General features: G+C 43.8%; 1 protein-coding gene across 3 annotated transcripts in view; it reads right to left on the reverse strand.

Annotated features, from left to right (window-relative positions):
- Positions 1-23,850, reverse strand: part of msi2b (musashi RNA-binding protein 2b) — a 204,590-nt gene that overhangs the window by 50,738 nt on the left and 130,002 nt on the right. For all 3 annotated transcript variants that reach the window (XM_030776712.1, XM_030776714.1, XM_030776713.1), the window contains exon 8: positions 8,428-8,510. In XM_030776712.1, the coding sequence (XP_030632572.1) occupies positions 8,428-8,510 (83 nt within the window). The remainder of the gene's footprint in view (positions 1-8,427; positions 8,511-23,850) is intronic.

Below are 23,850 nucleotides of genomic sequence, written 5' to 3' on the forward strand. Positions count from 1 at the left end.
CGCCACGTTAACGTCAGGCGTGAGAAATGAGCGGTGCCCAGAGTGGCACTGTTTCCAGGTTAAGTCACCGTGGAAGTCTCGGCAGGAAGGGGGGAAGATGACGACCAGAGAGGTCTTTGCTGACTCTCTAATTGTCGGGAGATGACAGGCCGTGTGGCGCCGACAAGTCGGAACAAATGTGGCCATTAGGGCGTCTGTGTCCGCAGCCGACACGGGCTGGACCCGCAGTGCCAGACAGCGGCATCTGAGATGGATCAGCTCTGGAGAACACATGGCTTATTACCAGGCTGGTTAGTTATGTATTAGCTCCAATCTGCTAATCTGTATCTCCAAAGTGACCTTGTGACGCACGCCGAACGCTCACAGCAAAAAGTTTGATAAAATGAGACAGCTGTTTTTGGCAAGGCTGCTCCGTTCAGTTTTTAGCGTGACACGCTGGTGGGAACGTTTTTAGATGGGGAAGAGGCTTTTTTCACTGCTGACTAATATGTAATATTATTTGGTGAGAAGTCTCAACATGTTTAGAGACGGCCCTGAGAGTTTGACACACGAGTTGTCTGCCATGTCCTCCCTAAACCTGAGATCCAGAATCACCTGCGTCCTATGAACAGTCTAATCGTGTCCTCTGCCCAAATAGGAGAACACCAGCTGACGGGACAGAACAAACTGATAACCAAAAATGTTTTGATTCATTATTTTATTTTATTTATGGAAGATTGGGAAAGCGGGAAAATGTTACCTCAGTAACCTTACTGAGTAACACTAGGAAATCTGGAGCTATTTTTTTTTTCTTTTGCACATTTGCCTGTCTTTTATGGTTCTTCTGACGGAGACGATAAAGCCACGGAGCTTCAGAGCACTTCTTCATTCTTGCGTCCTCTCTTTGAGAACTGCAGCGCAGCAAAATGTGCCACAGAGGCCTCGCGCAGGAAAACTCAAAATCTCATAATGCAAGGAAGGGGGACATGAAAGGTGCTCTAACCAAACCCAATGAATAAATATGCATGCTAAACAGGCAACCTACAAAAAAAAAATATATGAATAAATAAATATATAAACAGGTTTGGTCGCCAGACCCTTGTATTGAGCTGAAACTGTGACAAAGGAGGACGTCGCCTATCTGTAGTGTGCCTGGTCGCGTGAGACTGTCTACAGAAGGTTTCTTACCGAAGATCCCAGCGCTGTTTGAGAAGCAGGCACAGGAAAACTAGAGGGAAGCTCTCAAGAAATACTTTCATTAATTCACCAGCGTTATCACTCAAACCAGTTCTGTTGAGGCACACATTCACAAACCAAACTGACTGGCAGCAAACAAGCACAGGTGGCTAACGGGGCCATACGGAGAACTCGTCGTGCCAGGAAAAAGAAAAAAATCATTGCATGACCTCCATATGGCTGTGCTTTCCCTTCTCATTTCATTGTGTGGCCCTGCCATTCCCAGGTCAGCGCACTGTAGGGGGGTCCTGTCTCATTGGCTAGGGTGAGAACAAATTCCAAACCAATGAACTAGCCCTGCTACTAATGATCACTCAGTTATTCCTTTCAGCTTGACTGGCCAACCCCACTACGTTCAACAGGCTGACCGTAATCGCCTTCAAATTCACGGTTCAAAATAGACGCACAGGCAGGCTTGGTATGGACTCTGCAAAAGGGTGTCTTTTTTTTTTGACCCAGTGCTTTTACATTAAACATAAACAACAATAACAAAAAAGAGTAATGTACACATTGCATCGTATCTCATTAACAAAACTGGTCATTAAATCATTCAGATTTTTGTACCAAAATAAGAACTGACTAACTCGAGCTGGTGATTCGTGTTCCATTGGACAGGCTGTGGCTGTAAATTATGTTATACTGACAGTGATAGCGATAATCCCAGTAACTGTATTAATCTCTGGACCTCCTATTTATTTCCCTCTGGTTCTGTATGCTACGTCTCAATAACTCTCAAACTCTCAAACATTTATTTGTAAACCTTTAAGAAGTCACAAGTGAACACTGTTCTGTCTAGTTTGTAAGATGCCCACAGATAAAACAGATAAAGCAGAGAGAGAGACAGAGAGAGAGAGAGAGAGAGAGAGAGAGAGAGAGAGAAAATCTCTCCACTCTTTTGCCCCGAGGCAGTAGAATTCTCGGTTTAACACAGAAGCATAATTCATCGCAACTGGAATTAAATTACATTGGAGACTTAGGGACCCCTGTGCATTATTGATACACTTACAGCGATTTCGCCTGACACAGAAATCTATATTCGCTGAACAAAAAAGAAACGCTGTCAGAGGCTATTTATGCTTGCTAAACAGAACAGCTGTTTCACTCAGCACTGTAGCAACGAACAAACCAAGTTTTTTTTGTTTTTTTTTTTATTTAAGAACCATGAGGGAATCCTTTCATCAGAGCTGTGGTAGATGAGTGTGTATGCTGTCCATGTGTCGTGGGGCAGTGTTTTATCACACTTTCTCCCTCTGAAAGATCATGCCCGCTCTGATTTCGCTGCTTTTCTTTGTTTATGTGCGACATCAGTCACTGTTAGGAGGCCATAAAATCCAGTTAACTTTATAAGGCTATTTTCTTCAAGTGTTTTCCCGCTTCGGCAAGGTCAGTTCTATGGAGTGCTTCTGTACTCTCTCTCTTTCTCTCTGCCCCTTTTTCATTTTTCCACCTAGCTATTTAAGGAGTAAATGCATTGAATCTTGTCTTACTTTGTGTTTTGACATTTTCCAGGCTAAAAGAGCACTTTTGGCATGCTCCATTACAGCACGACTGAATTACTGTAATCTTTTCAAATATCACAATTCCCCCTCCATTGGCTCAACCTACACCATAGACACTGCAAAAGCAGTGTGTTAATGTACCTCCGGTCACCACGCTGGCAGTGGCCAGAGACTGCCAATAGTGTAAAATTCAGATAAATTTACACACTATGAAACAGGGACACAAACACAATTCCAACGCCCTTGACTGATAACAATTTTGCTTGGCTTTGAACGGCTCTTTTTGAGATTTTGGGATTGTTCGATTCTGTACGAGGGTCTTGGAACTCATTTCAGGACAAGACTCCTTTTGAAGGAAAACGGGGATGAGAAAAGGGCTCATCTTTCCCCCTGCCCCAAAAAACTGCAACCACATTTTTTTTCTCTCTCTCTCTCTCTCTCTCTCTCGCTCTCTCTCTCTTTCTTTTTTTTGTCGCCTTTTTCTCACAGCGGTAGATTATCTGCCGCTGATATTGTAGGCCCCAAAGCTTCAGCGTGGCAGACTTCTAAATTGGCCCACTGATACATCAGGCTCTTATCGTACATGCTAATGGGCCCACACGCGGCAGGGAAGCACCAGGCGCCACTGGCTGGGAGACTGGAGCAAGCTGGGAAAGGAAAAAAGCGGCAGAGGGGTTTATGGTGGGGGAGATGGTGTCAGAAATAAGCCAAGAGACCTCTGAGCACTCCAGCAGGAGGGAAGGGCAGCTCTGGGGGGGTACAAAATAAAAAAGAGAGAGAGAGAGAGAGAGAGAGAGAGAGAGGGAGGGAGGGAGAGAGAGAATTCAAATCACCCAGCTGCAAGCACTGATAGGGAAGAAGCCACTGTGTCCTTTATTCTGCATAGGTCAAGATTGTGAATTGCTGGTGAAATGGCTTTACTTAAAGCACCTCTGTTGAGGTCTGTTCCGCATCTGAAATAGCGCATGGAATCGTAAACGGATAAGCACAGAAGGCCGAATGTTTTCTCAGTCGCTTTAGACAATTACTTTGCCTTAGGACTGGGTTTCAAAAACTTTTTTTTTTTAAACTTGAGACCCAAATAAAAAAAATTCAGTGCCTTCCTGGGACCCAATTTTCCAAAATCATACAACTACATCAGTGAACAGCATTGCGCAAGTAAGCTTTGTAGTGATAAAAACAAACATACACACAGAGACTTGAACTGAATAAGTTATTCTGGAGTTCTAAACAGAATGTACGCAAACAGCAGAAGTGCTCAGAGATCCGCTGAAGGACAAGTACGCTCTCAGCCTTAAGTATCTAAATATCCATCTTCAGTGACAACTGTAAAAAGTCCACACTAAATAAAAATTCCTGTGAGAGCTAATCTAAAGTGTGGTTTTTTGGTAGAAGCAGCTAGCTCAACTCTTCAAGTCTTTTATAGTTAGACTCTTCAACAACAAATACATCAACTTTTCAGTGGACTAAAGGCCAAGTTCAACGTTTATTTTGCAATAATAACCGCCACACTGTACATTATCTCGCTTACTACATGGCTACCCACTAAAGAAATCAATATACACAAAATATTGGTTTAAAAAGGATTTTATTGCTTCCGCTAAAAAAAAAAATAAAAATAAAAAAATCAGTCTGTTAGATTCAGAACTGCGTCCATAAAAACAGTCTATTATTCATTTCAGCGGTCTGCTATTCAGAAATAACAGACTATAGAATGCCATAATTGACCAATCAGAATCGAGTATTCAACAAAGCCGTGTCATAAAAGACAATAATTACATCTAAATTCAAAAACTATTCCATCTACAAAGCAACACAGCAGTCATAATGTAACAAAAAAAAACCCATAAAGACATCAAAATATCAGATGCTACAGAGGGGTTTTTTCCATCGCTATTTCTTCACCCATATTTTTCATGAACTGAAATGACAAAACTCTGACAGCCAATCAAAAACAGACATCCTACAAAACACGAAACAGCTTCACCATCTGTAGACCATTACAGTTCATAATTTCGGTTTCCACACCAGGTATGAACGGGCATTAATGACAGCCGCTCTCAAAAGCACAGAGCATGTTCGGTGGTTACCAGCTAACTGGTATGAAATGAATGAGCGATTTCAGACAAACGTCTCCTGACATCTTGCCTGGAGTCTTGATGGGAAGTTTAGTGCAGTTATAACTGGCTTTATTTGCCTGTTGTGAGGAACCAGTACCGTCGGACCCGGGCCAGACTCCCTGCCCTCATAGGCTGTGTGGGGAGCGGACCGACCTGCCACAAAATGGCAAATTTGCATGGAAGGGAAATAATTTCTAGTCGATCCAGGTACCGAGCAGCAAGCATCATAATATACCTATGGCAGGTTCACACCACTAAGGTCAAGTGAATTCATAACACATGATAATAAAAACTGTACTCTCAGTCAATCATCCACTCTGAGTTATGACTCACAGTTTTAATAAATGTCAGCCCTCCTCATGCAGGTCCGGCTGCCATGTATGATTTGGTACCAGTCCCACTCTCACTGGCTTGGTTCTGCTAAAGAGATGTGTATGTAAAGACTGTAATGGTCTTTGTATTCTAAATATCCGGATTTGTTGTGTGGGGTGAGTTGGGGGGGGGGGGGGGTTGTAGTTATGGTGGTGGAGATGCAGGTGAGGGGAACAGTGAGAGAGAGAGAGAGAGAGAGAGAGAGAGAGAGAGAGAGAGAGACGGATGTAATCCTGTGGCCAAGGGGATCTCCCACAGAGCTGGGGTTTTAAATGGAGTCTGGAAGCATTCACTTCCTTCCACGATGGCCTATATATAGCAGTTCCTGAGTGTTGGGGCCAGGCCAGCGTTCACTGCCTCTTCCACAATTCAAAAGCATTTTCCTCTGATCACAGTGTATGGGACATCCAGCCAAGCTGCAGTGGCCTTAGCTTAGCCCAGGGGACAGGGACCTTTCAGCCAGTCTCAGGGACCAGGCTTGGGCATATTTAGTCTCATGCTATACAGAGGGAAAAAGGGAGATGGGGGGAAAAAGGTATTAAAATTGTAAGAATGTCTGGCGTGCGACTGCAGAACGTCTGCAACGAGCTTTGCAAAAAAAAAAAAAAAGAGCACAGCATACTAGAGATAGCGAGTGAGAAAAGGAAATATCAAAATTAGCATGTGAGGTTTGTGAGGAGGCCAAGGATGGGAATTTGGAATTTAAGCCTGAGCTAATTCAAATTCATGCAGTTTTTATGCTTCAAACTGACAATATGATGTCTAATACCTGCGTATTTTTCACAAGTTATTTGCATGGAAGCACGCTGTACCACAGAGCTTCGCTTAGCTATTGATAAGTTCAAGAGCAATGTGGCCTGAAAATCTTTTAATAATCTGTTACCACTGACATGTTACATTATTTGCATTATTTTATTCATTTAGCAGACACTTTTATCCAAAGAGACTTCCAAGTCAGGCAGACAACAAACCAAGCATGTAGTCATTAAGGAGCTGTCCGTGTCATAAGTGTTGCCACTAAGTTCACTCTTAGACTTGATACAAATGCAAGAAAAACTGAAGGAAGGAAAAGTGAACTACAGACAGACACAGGTAGTCACAGTGGTAATGTGCCGGGCTACAAGTAATTATATATATGATTATGTGCACTTTATAATTACTGAAGCAATATCTGTGTAAAAACATAAGTGCTTCCTTTGTATGGAGAGAGACAGTTAGAACCTCTGCTATCTCAGGCTGCTCCGCACACTGTGCCTTGTTGCTTTCCTCTTCTCGCTGAGGCTCCGTCCGCTCCGTCAACATACCTGCTTGTCAAGTGTCTGTTGGGGGCAGGGGCGGGGCAAGCTTAACTGGAGCAGGTGGGGAGGATGAGAGATCTGGACTCCAACCTCTTTGCGAAAGAGGTTATCTGCTGAATATTTAATGATGGCCTATTCGCCCCAAGCAGGTATCAAAAGGCTCTGTGGGCGGGCCCCGAGGTCTGAGGAGACCTGGAGCGCTCCGAGCTTTTTCCTACTGCTTGGCTTCAACTGGAGCCATTTATGGACTCACAGGAGTCCCAACAGCACTGCAGCTGAGCTGCTGGGTCAGATTTGTCCTTTGAAAACAGCCAGTGCGGTTGGCTCCTCTATCCTCCATGGCTTAGGGTTGAAGGTCACAGATGGTGCTTTGAAGAGATCGCTCCAAAAAATAAAAAAAGAGGGGAAGATAGCAGTCTACCATAGCAGGCTCACACACACATCCAAAAACTGGAGGGACACATCACTGAAATTTAATGTCCATTTCTGCAATAACACTAAAAAAAAAAAAGACCCTTAAATTTTTGATTATGTAATGATGATGAAAAATTCTGCAAGTCTATTACGCACACAGGCTGTGAACAGATGATGCATCAGAGAACTTTGATCTTGCTGGTTAAATCAGTCCAACAACAGCACAGGAAATGAAAACGCACAGAAGAAAAGGCAGTGGGATTTGGTTAAACACTCGATTCTCTTCCAACCAATTATTACTCATATCTAATTCACTTTTTCCTACATTTTATTTTTCTGGCATCTATTCACTCTGAAATACCTCAAACAGCCCTGGTATTGATTATGAGATGTAGAGACAGACAACGCCTGACTATCTCCAAAGGGAGGGGAAAACACACCGTAGTTTTCCAAACTCCTGCTCCCCTTTCACCTCTTTGCACAAATCTAGCCATGCATGTCATCATTCTCGTGTGACCCAGTTTAATCCCATCGGCTGACGGACAGGCAGGGCGCTCCTACGACAGATCAACGAAAATAAAGAAATTACGGTCCCCCTGAGCGATAACAGCGTTTGATGCAGCTATTGTATAAAAATCAATAACGTGGCAGGGAGTCTCACAGAGCTGAGGTCAGGAGCTGCGTTCGGGACAGGCCCGTCTTGACACGTCGCCCATCTCCAACCGAAATAACCAGGAGCGACTCTAGGGCCCATTTGACTTCTTCCAGCTCTCGTAGGAGTGCACTGAGATTCCAATCCTGACCGGCCGGTGTCGGGCTCACGATGGTAAACGTTATAGGACGTTTTTGTTTGTGAGTTTTGGAGTGTGTAAGACAAATGTCTTTTCCTGACCAGACCCTCAACAAAGGGAAGGCTTCAGGTTTTTGAGTACATTTGGCAGGAATTTCATTGATGTGTTGATTGTGAACCAGCAGACTGGGTGAATCTCTGACAGGATGTTGTAACCTAATCCACAAGTCATCTCCTAACCTTCTACCCATAACCAACAGTGATGTCTCTGAAATTTAAAATTTAACAGCAAACACATCCAACAGCTTGAACTGCCCTTTACATCACAATGCACCAAGTCCTACCATTCCCCATATAGCATTCCTGAGCCCTGTGCACTCTGGAGGGAATCAGGGCCATGAGGAGACAGTGGGTGCCTGGCGGACAGGCCTCCAAGACACAATTTCATGGTCTATGGCCAGTGCACACCAGCGACTCCTCATCCCTCTGAAACCAAGATGGAAGGAAATGGGAGGACACCCTGACCCCCCCCCCCCCCCCCCCCCCCCCCACCCCGACACACACACACACACACACACACACCTCCATGCTCTCAGCCAGCTCTCTCAGCGCTGTCACACGCGGCCGTAACGATCACCCACCTGGCTTGTAGCAAGAAGGATTAAACCTGGCAGGATTGGGGTGAAAAAAAAAAAATTCAAGAAGTGAAACCAACTCACCATTTTATTATTGATTTCGTGGAAATGAATCTCGCAGACTTTCTCGACGACGTCCTCATTCTCGAAAGTTACAAAGCCGAATCCTGCCGAGTGGGTGGCAAGGGGGGAAAAGAGAGAGAGAGAGGAGAGAGAGGGAGAGAGGAGAGAAAGAGGGGAGATAAGAGAAAAGAGGGAAGGGGGAGAGTGAAAGAGAGGGGGAGAGAGAAAAAGAAAAACAGTTCGTGATTGAAGTGAACTTCCATAGAATCGGTTAAATGGACAGGAAAAGCAACAAATATCTGCTGATTGCCATTATCATATAGCACAGGCCTTAAATGAGCCGTCCAGTCAGGCAGCCAGCCATCTCTGCTTTATCAGCTCCTAATGATGTGCAAATTATGTATCTGGTACAGAGCAGAACCTCTTTTTGCTCTTAGAGAGATGAAGTCTGGGGCATTTAATAAAACGACGGTGAGTCTGCTCCTCTGAGAGGGAAAACGCTCAGAGCTTGTTTAATGAGATTCATAGAGCACTGCCTTCCTTTGGAATTCCATTACAAACACATGGATATTTTGTATTTCCATGCCAGTATTTCACTGCATATAACATGCAACTTTATTTTTTAAAGAACCTGAGAGATTCAGCTATGGATGATATTTTTCTCCCTATAACTGAAACAGAATGTCACCTAAATGACACTGTGCAACTGTGAAAAAAACAACTGTTGAGCTGGATGGACATTGTTAAGGATAAAGTATAAGTTGATCAGATCAAAAACGAGATTCTACATACATAAAACAGATGCTTAGACCATCGGACACAAAGACAGTCTCTCAAATGCACACACCCCCACACACACCCACCCACACACATACTCACCCACCCCCCCCCCACACACACACACACACACACACACACACACACACACACACCCACACACACACACACACAAGCACACTGCCGACAGCTTAACGCTAGTGAGTTGGTAGTGAGTTAATCAGTACACACTGATAACTGATGGACAAACAGAGAAACAGACAGCCCAACAACTTGCATGCCCTCTCTGCTTTTAGACAAAGCTTTTGGCTTTTAAGAGAGTGTGCGATAAGCCAGGAAGAGGTCAGTAGGTCACCAGAGTTTACAGAGAGCCTGAAACAGGAAACTGAAGTGCCCCCTCTCTTTTTCTCTGCTCTGGCTGTGATAAGATGAGATAAAGAGGTGGGAGGGATGATAAGAAGCCTGCAGATAAACAATCCTGTGACCTCCAGCCTGGCCCCGCTCAACCTTTGAGTGATTATTCGCAGAGTCCACTTTGTTTAGACATGAAAACATAGACCGCTACATACGCCACGTGGCAACATGACTGAGAAACAGTACTTCATCTCTGTTCATTCTTCCTGGCCAAGGCAAACAGTCAAGTTTTCTCCTATGATTTAAAAAGAAAAAAAATAGCAGAGGCCACTAGTCAGACTGAAAAGATCACTGGTTAACAGTGAACCAGAGTAAAGGGGCTGAGAAGATCACTGCTTAACACTGAACCAGAGTAAAGGGGCTGAGAAGATCACTGGTTCACACTGAACCAGAGTAATGAGACAGGAAACACCACCAGTTAAGACTGATCCAGTGTACTGCCTGACTTGGGCCAGGATTTGGCTCTCTCATTCAGTGCTGTTGGGATGGTTTTCAGGATTGAGACTGGGTCAAATGTATGCCCAGAGTACAGGTCCGTCAGTGGGCATTACCCTCTGTTAATCTATAGAGCCAAGCCCTGAAGCCTGTGAGTGGTCCGCTAACATCTCGTCCTGGTGAGGGTGAGGCAAAGTGTCAGATTTCCAGTGACTTCACAGCAGTGATGAGAGTAATCAGAGCCTCTGCCCTTGGCCTCTCTCTGGGGGATTTCCTGCAGAGGATCTGAAGCCAATTACCCAATGACCTGCCCTCTTACAATGGTTTCCTCTTTTGCCCCATTAGGAGCTCCTGGTACTGCCCTGGGTTCGTGCTTTTGGCCGGACGCCTGGTCTGACTTGGTTTCCTCCCCATCCTCCAACAGCCTCTCTCTCGACTCTGCTGTCTTTCCTGAGAGAGAGCGTCAGCTGGTGGATATTTGGGCCTGAAATTAGGGCTAATATTAAAACACACCGTTCTGTCTATGCCCTTCTCTTCTTTCACTTTGACAGGGTTGGCAATTCCATTCCCATAGCTACATCCACAATCACCGCTTTTATTCTGTTAAACAGCACAGAGCTAGCATGCTGTGTCAGCTAATCAAAAAAGATGTTAGTGTTTTTGTATCTGAACATGCAGTTGCACTCTCTCTCTTTGGGCCTGATTATCACCGGCTTACGTCCTTTGTTCTTCTTTTGTTCTCAATTAAAAGGATTCAGCGAGATCCATTTTAATGCATGCAAATAAGGACAGGCAAACAAATATACGTAAGCTAATAATTAATACGTCCAAATGTGTTTGAAAGTAGAAGCTTTCCAAGATTCTGCTTCTAGAACACTGTCCAAGCAGGCTTCAATGGAGAAAAAAAAAACCTCCTAGATGTGGGTAGAACATGAATGCAAAGAGCTTCAAAAAAAAAAAAAAAAAAAACCCTTTGGTTAAGCCTACGCAAAAGAAGGTCCTTTTTAAACAGCATCCCATATGGATGAGGAAACGTCCCCTGTGATTTCTGCAGAGAGACATTTACATGTGTATGCAGTTCCTGGGCATGATGGCCGTGCCTTTGAAAATCATGAGAGGCAGTTCGTTTTCCCATCTCAGGCCCCCGCGCCCTTATCAGCCGCCCGGCGACCACTTCTGACAACCAACAAATCAGCTGTCAGGAGCAATTTCTCACCAGCCGCGCCGGAGCCGGGAGTGCATGCTGGGTGGCTGGAGAAGCCCGGGGGCTGGAGCGAGGGGTTAACGCGTCTAGCCTGAGGCGGGAGGCTCCAACACATCCACGCTCCTCAACCACAGTTAGACGTGGAGCCGACAGCACCGGCGGAGGAGAAAGTTAAGACTGCCGTCTTGCTGAGCAGACGAAGAATAAAAACAGAATAAAAACAGATGTCTGAGAAACGTGAATGTAACCGTCACCGACCAAAGGCAACGCGGGGAAAACAGCAGACTATGTTTCGATCCACTTCACACTGTCTCACACACACACACACACACACACACACACACACACACACACGTAATGGTGGTCGAAGGGAAGTGTGGATGTGTGTTTCCTGACGTATCAACATCTCAGGGTTCTTTTCACACCCCTCGATGACAGTGTAACTTGAACACTGACAAAGAGCTGATTATCCCTTTAACGAAAGTTCTCCAGAGCTGTGGCTAGCACAGAGAAAAGTTGTGTTTCGTTTAAGACAGCCTGTGTCAGGCAATGGCCCGTTAGCTCTTATAAAACCCAGGCAAGATGGATGGGTTAACGATCACGCCCCATGTCTCTGTCAGAGTTCACAGCACTATTGGCAAAGTGAGCTCATGTCTGGGTATCGGAGGAGGCAGCCAATCAAACTGCTCCGCACCGCTCAATGATGAGCCTGGTTTTCGTAGCGGCTAATAGGACCTTCTTAATGAAGAGCCCTGCTTCTAAGTGCCTGCTCTATAGGCCTCATAAAGCCAGGAGAGAGATGCAAAAGAACCTGAGGAACAGACCCATACACACACACACACACACACACACGTGCGCAGACGCCTACACACACACAAACACCCATACATACACCTTGACGCAAACGCGAACGCGAACGCACATGCACACGCGCACGCGCACACACACACACACACACACACACACAAAAGACAACAGCTGTCCAGTGCTTGTGCAGACATCATGTTTTCTGCCTCCACTCCCCAAAGTTCCATTCCGTTCATTTAGTTGCCTAACAACGCCGAAACAAGACATTTCTCCCCCTCGAATGAAAACACTCGTCTTACAACCCCCGCCCCCCCACACTGACAGAGTGCTAGAAGAGCATGTGAAGGGAAAAAAAAAAACACAACAACTGGAGAAAAAAAACAAGAAACACCTCTTCTTCAAGTCTGAACGACTGTTTTTTCTTGTTCCCTTTTTTCTTGTCTTTTCCCTTCTTTAACTTTTCTTGCAATCCCTCAATGACAACACATGGGTTTTCAATCTCTGGCACGATAATAAGTGTTAGTAGCTATTACAGAGGCGTCTGGACGGCTACTCACACTTATTAGCCCGTCGGCAGGTCGGGTCTGGTCCCGGCAGACAGTCCCCGACATTCACAGCCTCTTACAAAAAACAAAGAGCCCTGCGCTGTTGCCTAATGCCAGTCCCCTTCGGAGCTGAGCACAAATAAAATTAAAATGCTAAATCAATGGGTCTTCCACTGACCTTTGCTTAAAAAGGCGAGAGGGCCCGAGGCTGTTGGACGTATTTAAGGGGAAGAGATACAAGACTGAAATCAGATATTATTACCGACGCGCCGTTTCCTTTCCAGACGGGATAGTAAATAGATTGTGCGTTGAATATTAACACGAGGAGGGATGAAAAAAGTCTTCTCCTGACCTGATGGGTGTGCGCACGTCCTCACGCACACGCACACGCACACACACACACACACACACACACACACACACACTCACACACACACACATATAAATGGATGAAAAAAGTCTTTTCCTGACCTGATGGGTGTGCGCACACACGCACGCACGCGCACACACACACACACACACACACACACGTATATATATATGGATGAAAAAAGTCTTTTCCTGACCTGATGGGTGTGCGCACACACACACACGCACGCACGCACGTCCTCACGCACATGCACACACACACACACACCTATATATATATATACACACACACATATGCACGTAGACACAAACAAAGACATATCCATCATAACTGAGTGTTACATACATTCACACGAGATTTCACAGTTTTGAACAATAAATGGTTTTCCAATTTTCCAATTTGAATATGGCTATCTGCTTGGCTCCAGACAAAAACACTCTATTACCCAGGAAAATCCTGGTATTTTTTGCTTATTTTTCTCTGTTTTCAGAGAGTAAAAAACCTGCAAAATCATAACTACAAACTATGTCTTTTAATAGGTTCTTAGAAGCTATGATAAACACAGTACATATGGTCATTAATTCAGTTTCACTATGAGATGCAAAATTTCACAAAGTCTTACTTCTGCTATATAACAACATCCTAACACACTCCTAAAACACACACACACACGCACACCTCTTTCCACATGAAGGACTATGACAATGCAGACACAGCTGCCCCGGCAGCGTCTGTTTAATTCCATTAGCGTGTGTGGCTGCCTTTGGTAGAGCTCACCTAGATCTCTCATCTATAATGAATGCACTGAATGCTAAAAAGCACTAACTCACATTCCTGTTTCTTTAAGACTTAAAGAATGATGTGCGAGGAGGTCCCTGAGGGCCACGGAGTTCATACTGCCACTGTGAGGGGAAATGTCGCGGAAATGTTTCTGCACCTCAGTAATTTTCTCCCTCTCTCTCTCTCTCTCTCTCCCCTGATCATTTTGAGAACATCTCTATCCAACCTTGCATCAAACTGCAATCAAACACTTCTAAGAGAGGTTTAAGGGAAAAAAAGAAACAGACAGTTGTGGATACAATAAAATCAAAGACTGTGTCCATTAATTTCACCCCTTGCTTTGATAAATATACCCACTTCTCCCATCCATTAATAACAGTAGTTGAAAGCAGTGGAAGAGAACCAATCAATGACCCTTATATTTCTTTACTGCTGTCAGACAGATGGGTGTCTGTGTTTAACACTGGAGATGAGCCGAAAGAGCAGATCTCTTTCTCTCCTCAGAGGACGAGGAGGGGGGTGCAGACTGGCGGACAGATTCTTTCCGCTCGATAAATAGATTGGCACGCATCAATACAGAGTTTGCCGTCTTATTTACACCTGCTCCAAAAAAATAAAAAATAAAAAAACAAAAAACAAAGGAGAGAGAGGGAGAAGGAAGGGGTGAAAAAAAGGAATGCCCTCTCTGTAAGCTCTTTGGAACTTGGGAACTCCTTGTAAACTAAATGAGACTGGACAGCGTGATCGATAACAGTACCAGCCGCCCCTCCCAACATTAGAACGATTCCAGTGAAGGGGTCGAGAGAGAGAATATCTTTTCAGACAGAAAGAAAGAGAGAGAGAGATAGAGAGCGAGAGAGAGAGAAAGACAGACAGAGATGACTACTGTTATTTCCACTATATGAAACTTTCTTTTTAATAGCCCTGTGTCTTTATGGCTCACTCCAGTGTTTGCAAAAAAAGTGCTTCAGGTAGAAACAGTCTGAACTACAAACTCATACACTGACTTCAAAGGTTTATACTTTGTCTTTTTTTTCTTCTCTTTTTTAAATCAAGAGATGTTAAATGACCCACTGACTGTGTGGTTTTGCGAGTGTAAAAATGAGTGCTTTTCCCACTAAACAAATAACTCAGCCTATGGCTCAACTATTTTTTTTTGTTTGTTTGCACATTAAGGTCAACATCTAACCCACAAATCCTACATGGCATCTTATAAGATTTATGCCAGCATTAAGCAAACCCAAAGCCGCTCTGCAAATTCAAACAGCACATGTCTCAAACCAAGCCATCCCTCCACTGCTGCTAACGATCCAGGCCTGGCCTCCTTCATTAGAGGAGACGGATGAGCGGGACGGTACGGTGCATGCTGATTCAGCAGGGCTTCTCCTCTTTTAGAATGGATTAGGAGGAGCACTTCCACTCCTCCTCCTCTCTAAATGAGTCTAAGGTTCACCTGAGGGAACTCCGCTCCCCCAGTCTGAAGTGACCTCTGACCTCCTTCACTCTGAGCATTGCCTTCTATCTCAATGACTAACACGAATCTGCCCCACTCACAACTCACAGGAGTTGCTGTGGCCCCAATACGTCAGGAAATATGGACATAACGTCTGAATACTCTGTTGCTACAACTCGTCCGTCAAGGGATTCCAGGAATAGAAAAGAATAGAATAGAATAGACCAGAGTAGAAATGTAATTTAAGCCATACTTTTAGAATGGAACACAATACAATCGATACAGTATGCTATTTGATCCATACTTTCAGAATAGAATAGAATAGAATAGAATACAATAGAATAGAACGGAGCAGAACAGAATAGATTAATATATTTAATCCATTTTTTAGGGCAGAATAGAACAGCACAGAACAGCATAGAATAGAATAGAATAGAATAGAATAGAATAGAATAGAATGGAGCACAACAGAGAAGATGAATTATTTAATCCATTACTTTTAGAATAGAACAGAATAGAATAGAATGATAGAATAGTATAGAAATTTGCATGAGCATTGAACAAAATGTGAAAACCTCTGTCATAATTCATGTAGTCACTTTACTGACTAGTTCTGATATTTCAGCAGTAACGTGTACTTAGTGGGATTGATAATTACTGATCACCTTGTCACAGCCACCTCTCCCAAACACAAACCAGCGTGTACGTAAAAGAATGAGCGGTTGACTTGTTCTGTGTTTAGACAGCTCCACATTAAGCCCGCTGTAACCGGACTCCTCAGTCAGAGGCCTGCAGGAGTGTGACACTGTAGTGAGTGCATTACACCATCTATGGATCAGACACACTACCCCATTCAAACAGCAGGGAAATCATTAATATAACTGTCAAATGGCTCTCAGAGATTCTTCCATTTACTGACCAGAACAGAGAATGGTCTGATTCACAAAGATCTCATTATAAGGTAAAGGTTGATGGCGTAACCTCTGTAAGAATAAGACAAGGCCAGCCGACGGCTTCTCTGAGAGCCTCCTCTTGTTATTAAATAAAACACAGAACTGCTAATTCAGAAGCACTGAGAATCAATGACACCTGAGACATGCCTTCACTTGTCTGCACGGGCACTGCAGAGTAACATGCATGATGAGAAGAGAAAGCTAATCATATCACTAATGAAACCGTGGACTCAATACACAGTCAAAAGACAAGAAAAACAAAAACAAAAAATGATGAAACAGAAATGAACTCCTCACCATAGGCATACAATTGAGCCATCTTTTCATATTGTCGCAACACTGATGATATTTTAGGCTTTAACCGGCAGAATGACTGGGTTATTGTGTTTGTGGTTCTCTGACTGTCTCTAACAGGTTAGGTAATCAAATAGCATATGGATAGGCCAGCTGAGGATGATTCTTTGTGACACTTCTTTGTTCAGAATGCATAAGTTTGTACGAGACAGCCACTGAGCCCGTTGGCGACTCAAACAACAGGCCCAATTTCACCCCTCTCCCGTGAAAAATAAATAAATAAATAAACAAACAAAACAGAAAAAAACAGTCTAATATGATTACACTCGCATCAAAACAATTTAGGCTTTAATTACACGAGACACATCAAGGCGAAAGGCATGATGGAGAATTCACAAAGGGAGCAATTGGCATGACAAATTAAGATGGGGGGGTGAAGGGGGGCAGTATCGGATAAACTGATGGTTTGCCGCTGTGAAAGGCATCGGTGCCAGCAGAGACAGTGAGCTTGTCATCACGGTGTAACCCAGGCAGAAAGAAAAAAACAACAACAAAAAAAGAAAAACAAAAATCAAATACGTCTAGATGAGGCCACGGACATTATGGAACAAAAGCAGTCTTCATACGATATGTTCCCTATGGATTATGACAACGCAGGCGACTGTTTTGAGCTTTCTGTTATTGTCACATCATACATAGACATTTGGCTATTATGTGAAATGATGTCAAGAAAACAGTAGATTCCTGTATTCAGTATTAACTTGAGAAACAGATGACAAGATGGAATTGTAGGTGGACTCCGTTAAGCACCACCTCATTCTTCAGAAAGCTGAAGGTCAGCCAAGGTCAGCGGACTGGCTTCCATTGCCAGCTGTGCAGTCACTTTCTTTTTTTCAATCTTATTCAAGGCTTTCACCTGCTCTTAGTCTCGCCTCAACCAATCATTGCATCTAATTAGCCATGTCAAACTACCTCCCAACACAGCAACGAAAAACACCCCCATACAAAACTGATGAGATAAAAGCAACTGTCCTTGAGTTGGACAGCAGAGCAGTGCAGCTTAGCAAGAGCTAACTCAGCATGTTGTACAGACGAGAACAGAGAGAAGGCTCTGAGACACTCACATCATCCCTATGGGGGGGCAACCATAGATACTGGCCAAAGACGGAAAAACAGCATCTCTCTTCTCCTTCTTCCTTTTTTTCATCCAGTCAATCACGGTTAGCAATAGGAACAAAAATGTACTGAACTTTTTCTCTCTCCAACAGCAGGTTAGCATATAATGGCTTTTATATGCAACATTTCTGAAGTTGCATTTATATGTGCGTTATACACATATAAGTGTGCTATTACATGGTTGTTACACATTTAGCATGTAATTAATATCTTTTTACATCAGCATTACAAGGTAATAGAAAATAGACCACTGAAAATGTCATTTGTGCAGAATTTTGATAGTGATATAAAAGACAGATAACTTTTTTTCCCCCCTCCCTGCCAAACATGCTCTTGTCTCTGCAGGTGTCCCGCCTCAAACCACATGAGGCAACAGTGCAGGCTGACGTCTTTATCTCAGCCATTTTAAAAACATCAGCGTTTGTGTGTGCTGTCTGCCTCTGCTGAGTTTCACAGCTACAGCTCCATTTGTGTGGGTTCTGCGAGTCTATTTTGTCCACACTTGTGTATGTAGGTCACCTAGTACAGGGCCATCAATTTTGCTGTCCTACTTAGAGAGACATACGGTACGCCTGAGAAAGTGGGATTTTTCACTCCGAGTGGCGAAACACCAACCTAGCATCCCTCCTTTAGCTAATTCCTCATTCTCTGCTCCGGAAACTTTGTCCACATTAGTGACAAAACAGAAAAACTAATAACTTTAGTGGGGGGGTTTGAGATAAAGAGGCGCAACACATAAAAACAAAGCCAATTTAAAGCAGCTTCAGCATAAAAAAAAAAAGACAGAAAACAAGACAAAAGGTCCAGCTGTGATCTTATAATGAGGGACCCCTTCGAGTGAGTTTGCCGTTGCAAACTTACTTACCCAGTCAAAACTGCAGTTTCTACTAATCAGTAAACACACAAACGCTAGCAGCAAAACACACAAAAGCTAGCAACACAAGAGAACGGGCATATGGCAACGCTGAAACAGCCCCGTTTTTCTCAGGCAGAACTTTGAAGTGCTTCACCAAACATAGTCTATCAAATGGCTCTGTTATAGTTTTAAAAAATTAGTAATAATAACAATAATCAGAAACGGGAGAGCTCTTTTTTGTGCAGAGCTAGTCATTGCTTACACAGACCAAGTACATCTTTGATGAAGGAGTTTTCGTAAACTTGGCATTTTAATGACACTTACTACAAAGACAGCTGTTTTTAACTGAAGGCTTATTTTTCGGAAGCAAAGATCACAGAGCCAATGAGCCAATCAGAATCCAGAGATTTAAATGGATGATCAATGTACTCACTGACAAAACTAAACGATGAAAATCTTAACGTATACAAGGTTACAGGCAAAGTGTTCAAATCACACAGACCATTTACAAGAGGAAGGAAAAACAAAACCAAACCAAAACAAAACAAAAAAAAAAAAGAAAAAAAAAAAGAGAAAAAAAGCAGCATGCCTTCTTAAGGGCAATCACACACAACATTAGCCACATTACAATCTTAGGAAATCTTCCGAAATGACTGTGTGGGCATGACTGATGGCAGTGACAGGGAAGGGAAAGAGAAGAAAGCCACACTCAGTGTTCCTTTAGGAGATGAATATCACTGCATGTAAATGGGCCACTCTGCTACCAGTGTGACCAGACTGTTTATATTAGCACACATATGGTATACTCAAAGTCGCCATGAAGGGAACAGCTCACGCATAATCAGCCATGCCAACCATGGAGACCGTGTGGAATACCCCTTCACCATAGATGCACTCACTACACTTTCCCTGGCCTTCAAAAAGGCTTTAGATCTCTCCTAATATCTATTCCAAACCACTAAGAGCATGTATAACTGGAAACACCATACTACACACACACATTCTGTTGTATGTACACTGTAGCTTGGCTTCTGACACGGTTATGACTGTCAGAGCATTGAACATAACTCACGTGAGTTTCTGGGGTTTTTTTTTTTTGTAATCCATTATTTATTTCCCTGGGGAACGAGTAATCTGCTTTTCTTTTCTCACAACAGTAGATGTATGACGCTCTGTAATAGCGAACAATATGACAAAGACATTATGGACCAGCAGTTGTCTGTAGGGCAAACCTTGATGACTTGGGCGAAGAGATGAACTGGAAAGGCAGAATGAATTCAGAGGAGAACCAGCACTTCCAGTAAGTATAGCAGAGGCGGGAGGGGGGAGGAGGTGAGCGAGAGAGGGGAGGGGCTTTACTTTACATAATATTTGCATATTCTGCATATGCGCCGTGTTCTGTTCACAGCCTCTTGAGCTCATTTGGAAATTTTATTAAGTGCAGCATAATTGCTTGTATAATCAAATGTGAAAATGTACATTATGGAGCCATTCCGACACATTGCCAATCTTTTAATCGCTGCATTTTGGGACGAGTGCCAAGGTGGATTAGACAAAATTAAAAGCTCAGCTGCCTAGTGAGCATCTCGCACTTCTTCTTCTTCTGTGCATCTTTTTTTCTGTTCTTCTCTCTCTCTCTCGCCCAGTTTCCGTATAGAGACACGGGGCATGTTTGTGGCTTTCCAGTCTGAGGAGCATTGCCGGAGTAAGCCAATCAACTGGAGGAAAACTAGCAAAAACCAGGCATTAAAACTACGTGGTAGAGAGAGTGAGGGTGAAAAAAAAAAAGAAAGAAAAAGAAAAGAAAAAGATGTGTTTATAGCGCAGCTAAGGAATTGTGTTCATTATGTAAAAAACTGAGGGACAGTTTAAATAGAAATGTTGAAAAGTAAGATGGCAGAATCTGAAAGGGGTCAAAGCAAAACAGATTTTGCTATTCAAATGAGAGAGTGTGTCCGAAAGAGTATACAACAGTGTTTATAAACCTCAAAAATAGCTATGATACAAATGCTTAGGACCTGGTCCACTGAAAGCTAACTCATAGAACACAAGTTAAAAACAGTACGTCTCTGAACTTTTGAACAGCAAGTGTTCCCACGCACAATGTGTGACTGATCCCAAACGCAGTCCCTTTGATACGTTAGGTCATTGGATGCCAGTGTGTGTACTTTAGAATGCTTCCCTGTCCTCACACACACACACACACACACACACACACTCCTCCTTTCCCATTCATTCGACGGAGCGATGCTTACACAAGAGCTCCTTCCCTGAAGGGTCTCTGCTTTACACGGCTCCTCAGGACCATCACTCCCCTTTTTTTAATTAACTGGCTCTGTTTGTTAGAGCTCATTTCAGGCTCAAAGCCCCACATCTGTGAAGGCAAAACACACTTTTAAACCAGTGAAGTTAATCCCCTGCCACAGGGGAGCACCCGAGGGTTCCAGCAGGGAGAGAGAGAGAGAGAAAGAGAGAGAGAGAGAGAGAGAGAGAGAGAAGCACAGAGGAGCAGTGTTTGTTCTATGGATAGGGCTATGGCAGACTTTGACACAACATTTAGAAGTATGGACTAAAGACCAAGGAAACAGAGGAGGGAGGTGCTCCCTGACCTCAAGCATGTACAGCATGGGGTACCAGCACTGTTCCGGGATCTGTCGTGCTGCCGAAGATGAGGCCAACCTGAACATGGCTCGAAGCTTAACACATCATCACAAGTATGTGGTCCACCTGGCATATATGGTACGTCTGCACCATAACCCGGGCCAGCCCAACATGACTGTGTGAAGACTATACAGAGTATTGACTATCATAAAAAAGAAAACCCACAGCGGAGTTTCATTGCCTTGTCACGCTTCATTAGTTTGCCATAATGAGCTACTAGTGTCCTATGGTGATCTCCCAAGAGAACAAAAAGATGCAGATGCGTTTAAATGGAAAAAAAAGTCAAAGGGGAAGACAACAGCACGCTGTCATTGTTATCATTATCATTATTATTACTATTATTGCTATTATTATTATTATTATTATTATTACTATTATTATTGTTATTATTATTACTAAGTTATTTCTCTGCTGATTCTGGGCCCCTAAAGCGACTAAAAAAAGAGCAAAAAGAAATCTTTTGCAGTGAGTGAGTGAATAAATTATCAATAAAGAAGCAGTGCCATCACATAAGGACCATAAGGATTAATCATTTCTCCAGTCTTAAATCAAGCTCTGATTGCCATGGGTCAGCACATACAGGAGGAAGAAAACCGCCCAACCCCCTTCCAGTTTACTCAGGGAGTTTTATCCGTCTTTAATTGCCCTTTGGGATAGGTCTGATCAATTCCGTGGCCTGGCCCTCCAGCTGTGTGCTACTATTAGACAACCTTTGAACATGCACTCTGAGGGGGTCTCACAGTCGGCATCCCGCCCCTCTACTTCATCTAAAGGTTATTCAGATAGGCCGTCCGCCGGATGCCCCCACAACTTTATGTACTGCTTCGTTTTATTTTTTCCCCCTTTTCCTCTAAATAAATAAATAAATAAACAAACAAACAGATTCCAGCTCGGCGCTGCACAGGGCCTATTAAAGAGGCAGTGAGATAGAGGCCAGATCTTTATGGCATCGGATGTTAGGGCTGGAGGCACCCGCGGCGGAGGCTAATGGTGTCGCTAAAAAGAAGCCAGCTGTTATCGCGGCCGTACAGAGGCGCTTAGCGGAGGTCAGCGCCTGGACGTCAGGAAGGGACAAACAACCCCCCCCCCCCCCCCCTTCTCTCTCTCTTTCTCTCTCTTTCGCTCTTTCTCTCTCTTCAGCTCAGATAAATATCCAAGACGACAGGACCCCGGTAAACCCGCTGACGCTCGGTTTCTGAATGAGCCGAGTATCCTCGCCAATCGACTTTCACACCTTCCCGAAGAGGACGAGTCCTTCAGCATCCTGCGCGGTGCAGGGTACAGCTTTTGATTTTTGACCCTCAGCAGGAGAAGGAAACGGGTTGGGGGGGAAACCGGTGCGCGAGCTAAAAATAGGGCTTGGCTCATCGCTTTCTTCCCGCCTGAGATAAAATATGGAGAAATGTCGGCCCGTGTCCGTCACAAATTCCAGCCCCGAGAGCCGAGCGCATCTCATTTCTGTTCCCATTCGATGAGAGTCTCGTCTGAACCCCTGGGTCATACTGCAAGCCAAGCCGTCTCATTAGGCTCAGACAACAGATGCCAAAGAACAGTCAGTACAGCTCAGGTGACTTGGTGACATCATAAATCATAGAATGACCTGCACCCAATAAAGAGGTTATGTCCTAATTTGTAATATAATTTGACACATTAGACACTAGCCAGGGTGGCATAACTACTGTGAATGACACCAGACACACCAGTTCAGTGGTACATTGTACCACCAGAGTTCAGTGGTGCATTTCTGAGTGACATGGAGAGATTCTGATACATTCCTGTGGTCTGAAGAGCTCTGAGAGACTGAAAAGACTTCAGTACATTAAACTGTACTGAACACTGGGGTTGTGTCAGATTTTGTGTATTTTTACGGTTTGTGACTAACATGTTTATTGAGTTTTGACAAACATTGGCATTTCTGCTGGAGAGAAAAAAAAACAACAATGAAAGCAAAAACAGCTACAGCACTGCCTTCTGAAAACAGTAGGATTGAAGAAACACAGAAACATACACAAAAAATAAATATAACTGAATCCAAAAGCAGACAACAGGAGAATAAATGCTGTCAGAGAACTGCTGAAGAACCATATGAGTCATCACTCTAACTCTGGTCTCCAGGCTTCGTCAAACACTCCGAGTGTAAAAGCCATCTCATATCCCACATTCTCAACACGCTGGATTTCACCAAGTCCCCGGAGCCCCATCTCAAAGGTACGAGTGAAACTGATTTAACACACCTGTAAAGTCTATTTGGTGGCCATACTATTACCGTGCTCAGAAAGAGCAGCCCATTTTTACTCTCATTCACTTAGTGATTGTTTCTTTCAGACAGAATGGCCTCTTGATTGCAGGATTCCCATGGCTTTTCACATTTTTGGGGGAGGGGGGTGCAAAGGTTGAAATATAAAGACTTGGTGGTGTGGGGTGGTAGCGGTGTGGTAGGATGGACTGTAAGGAGGTTTTCTTTGTTTTATTTTACTTTGTTGGGGGGGGGGGGGGTTCTCCTCATTACTGTATTGATGACATAGTACTGAAACACCACATCTTACTCACTCATTCCGACCTGTATACACTGAAAAATGACAATACATCTCCAATATATCCCTCTATACCCATGGCTGAGGGAAAGGTGTACGCTCCCTGCATCCTTCACCATCTTAACTGATCACTGCTGCGTAGACCTGACTCAAGTTCAGGTTGTCTCTGCTCACGCTGATGGCAG

Source organism: Chanos chanos, chromosome 6, assembly GCF_902362185.1.
Source record: "Chanos chanos chromosome 6, fChaCha1.1, whole genome shotgun sequence".
Taxonomy (NCBI): Eukaryota; Metazoa; Chordata; class Actinopteri; order Gonorynchiformes; family Chanidae; genus Chanos; species Chanos chanos.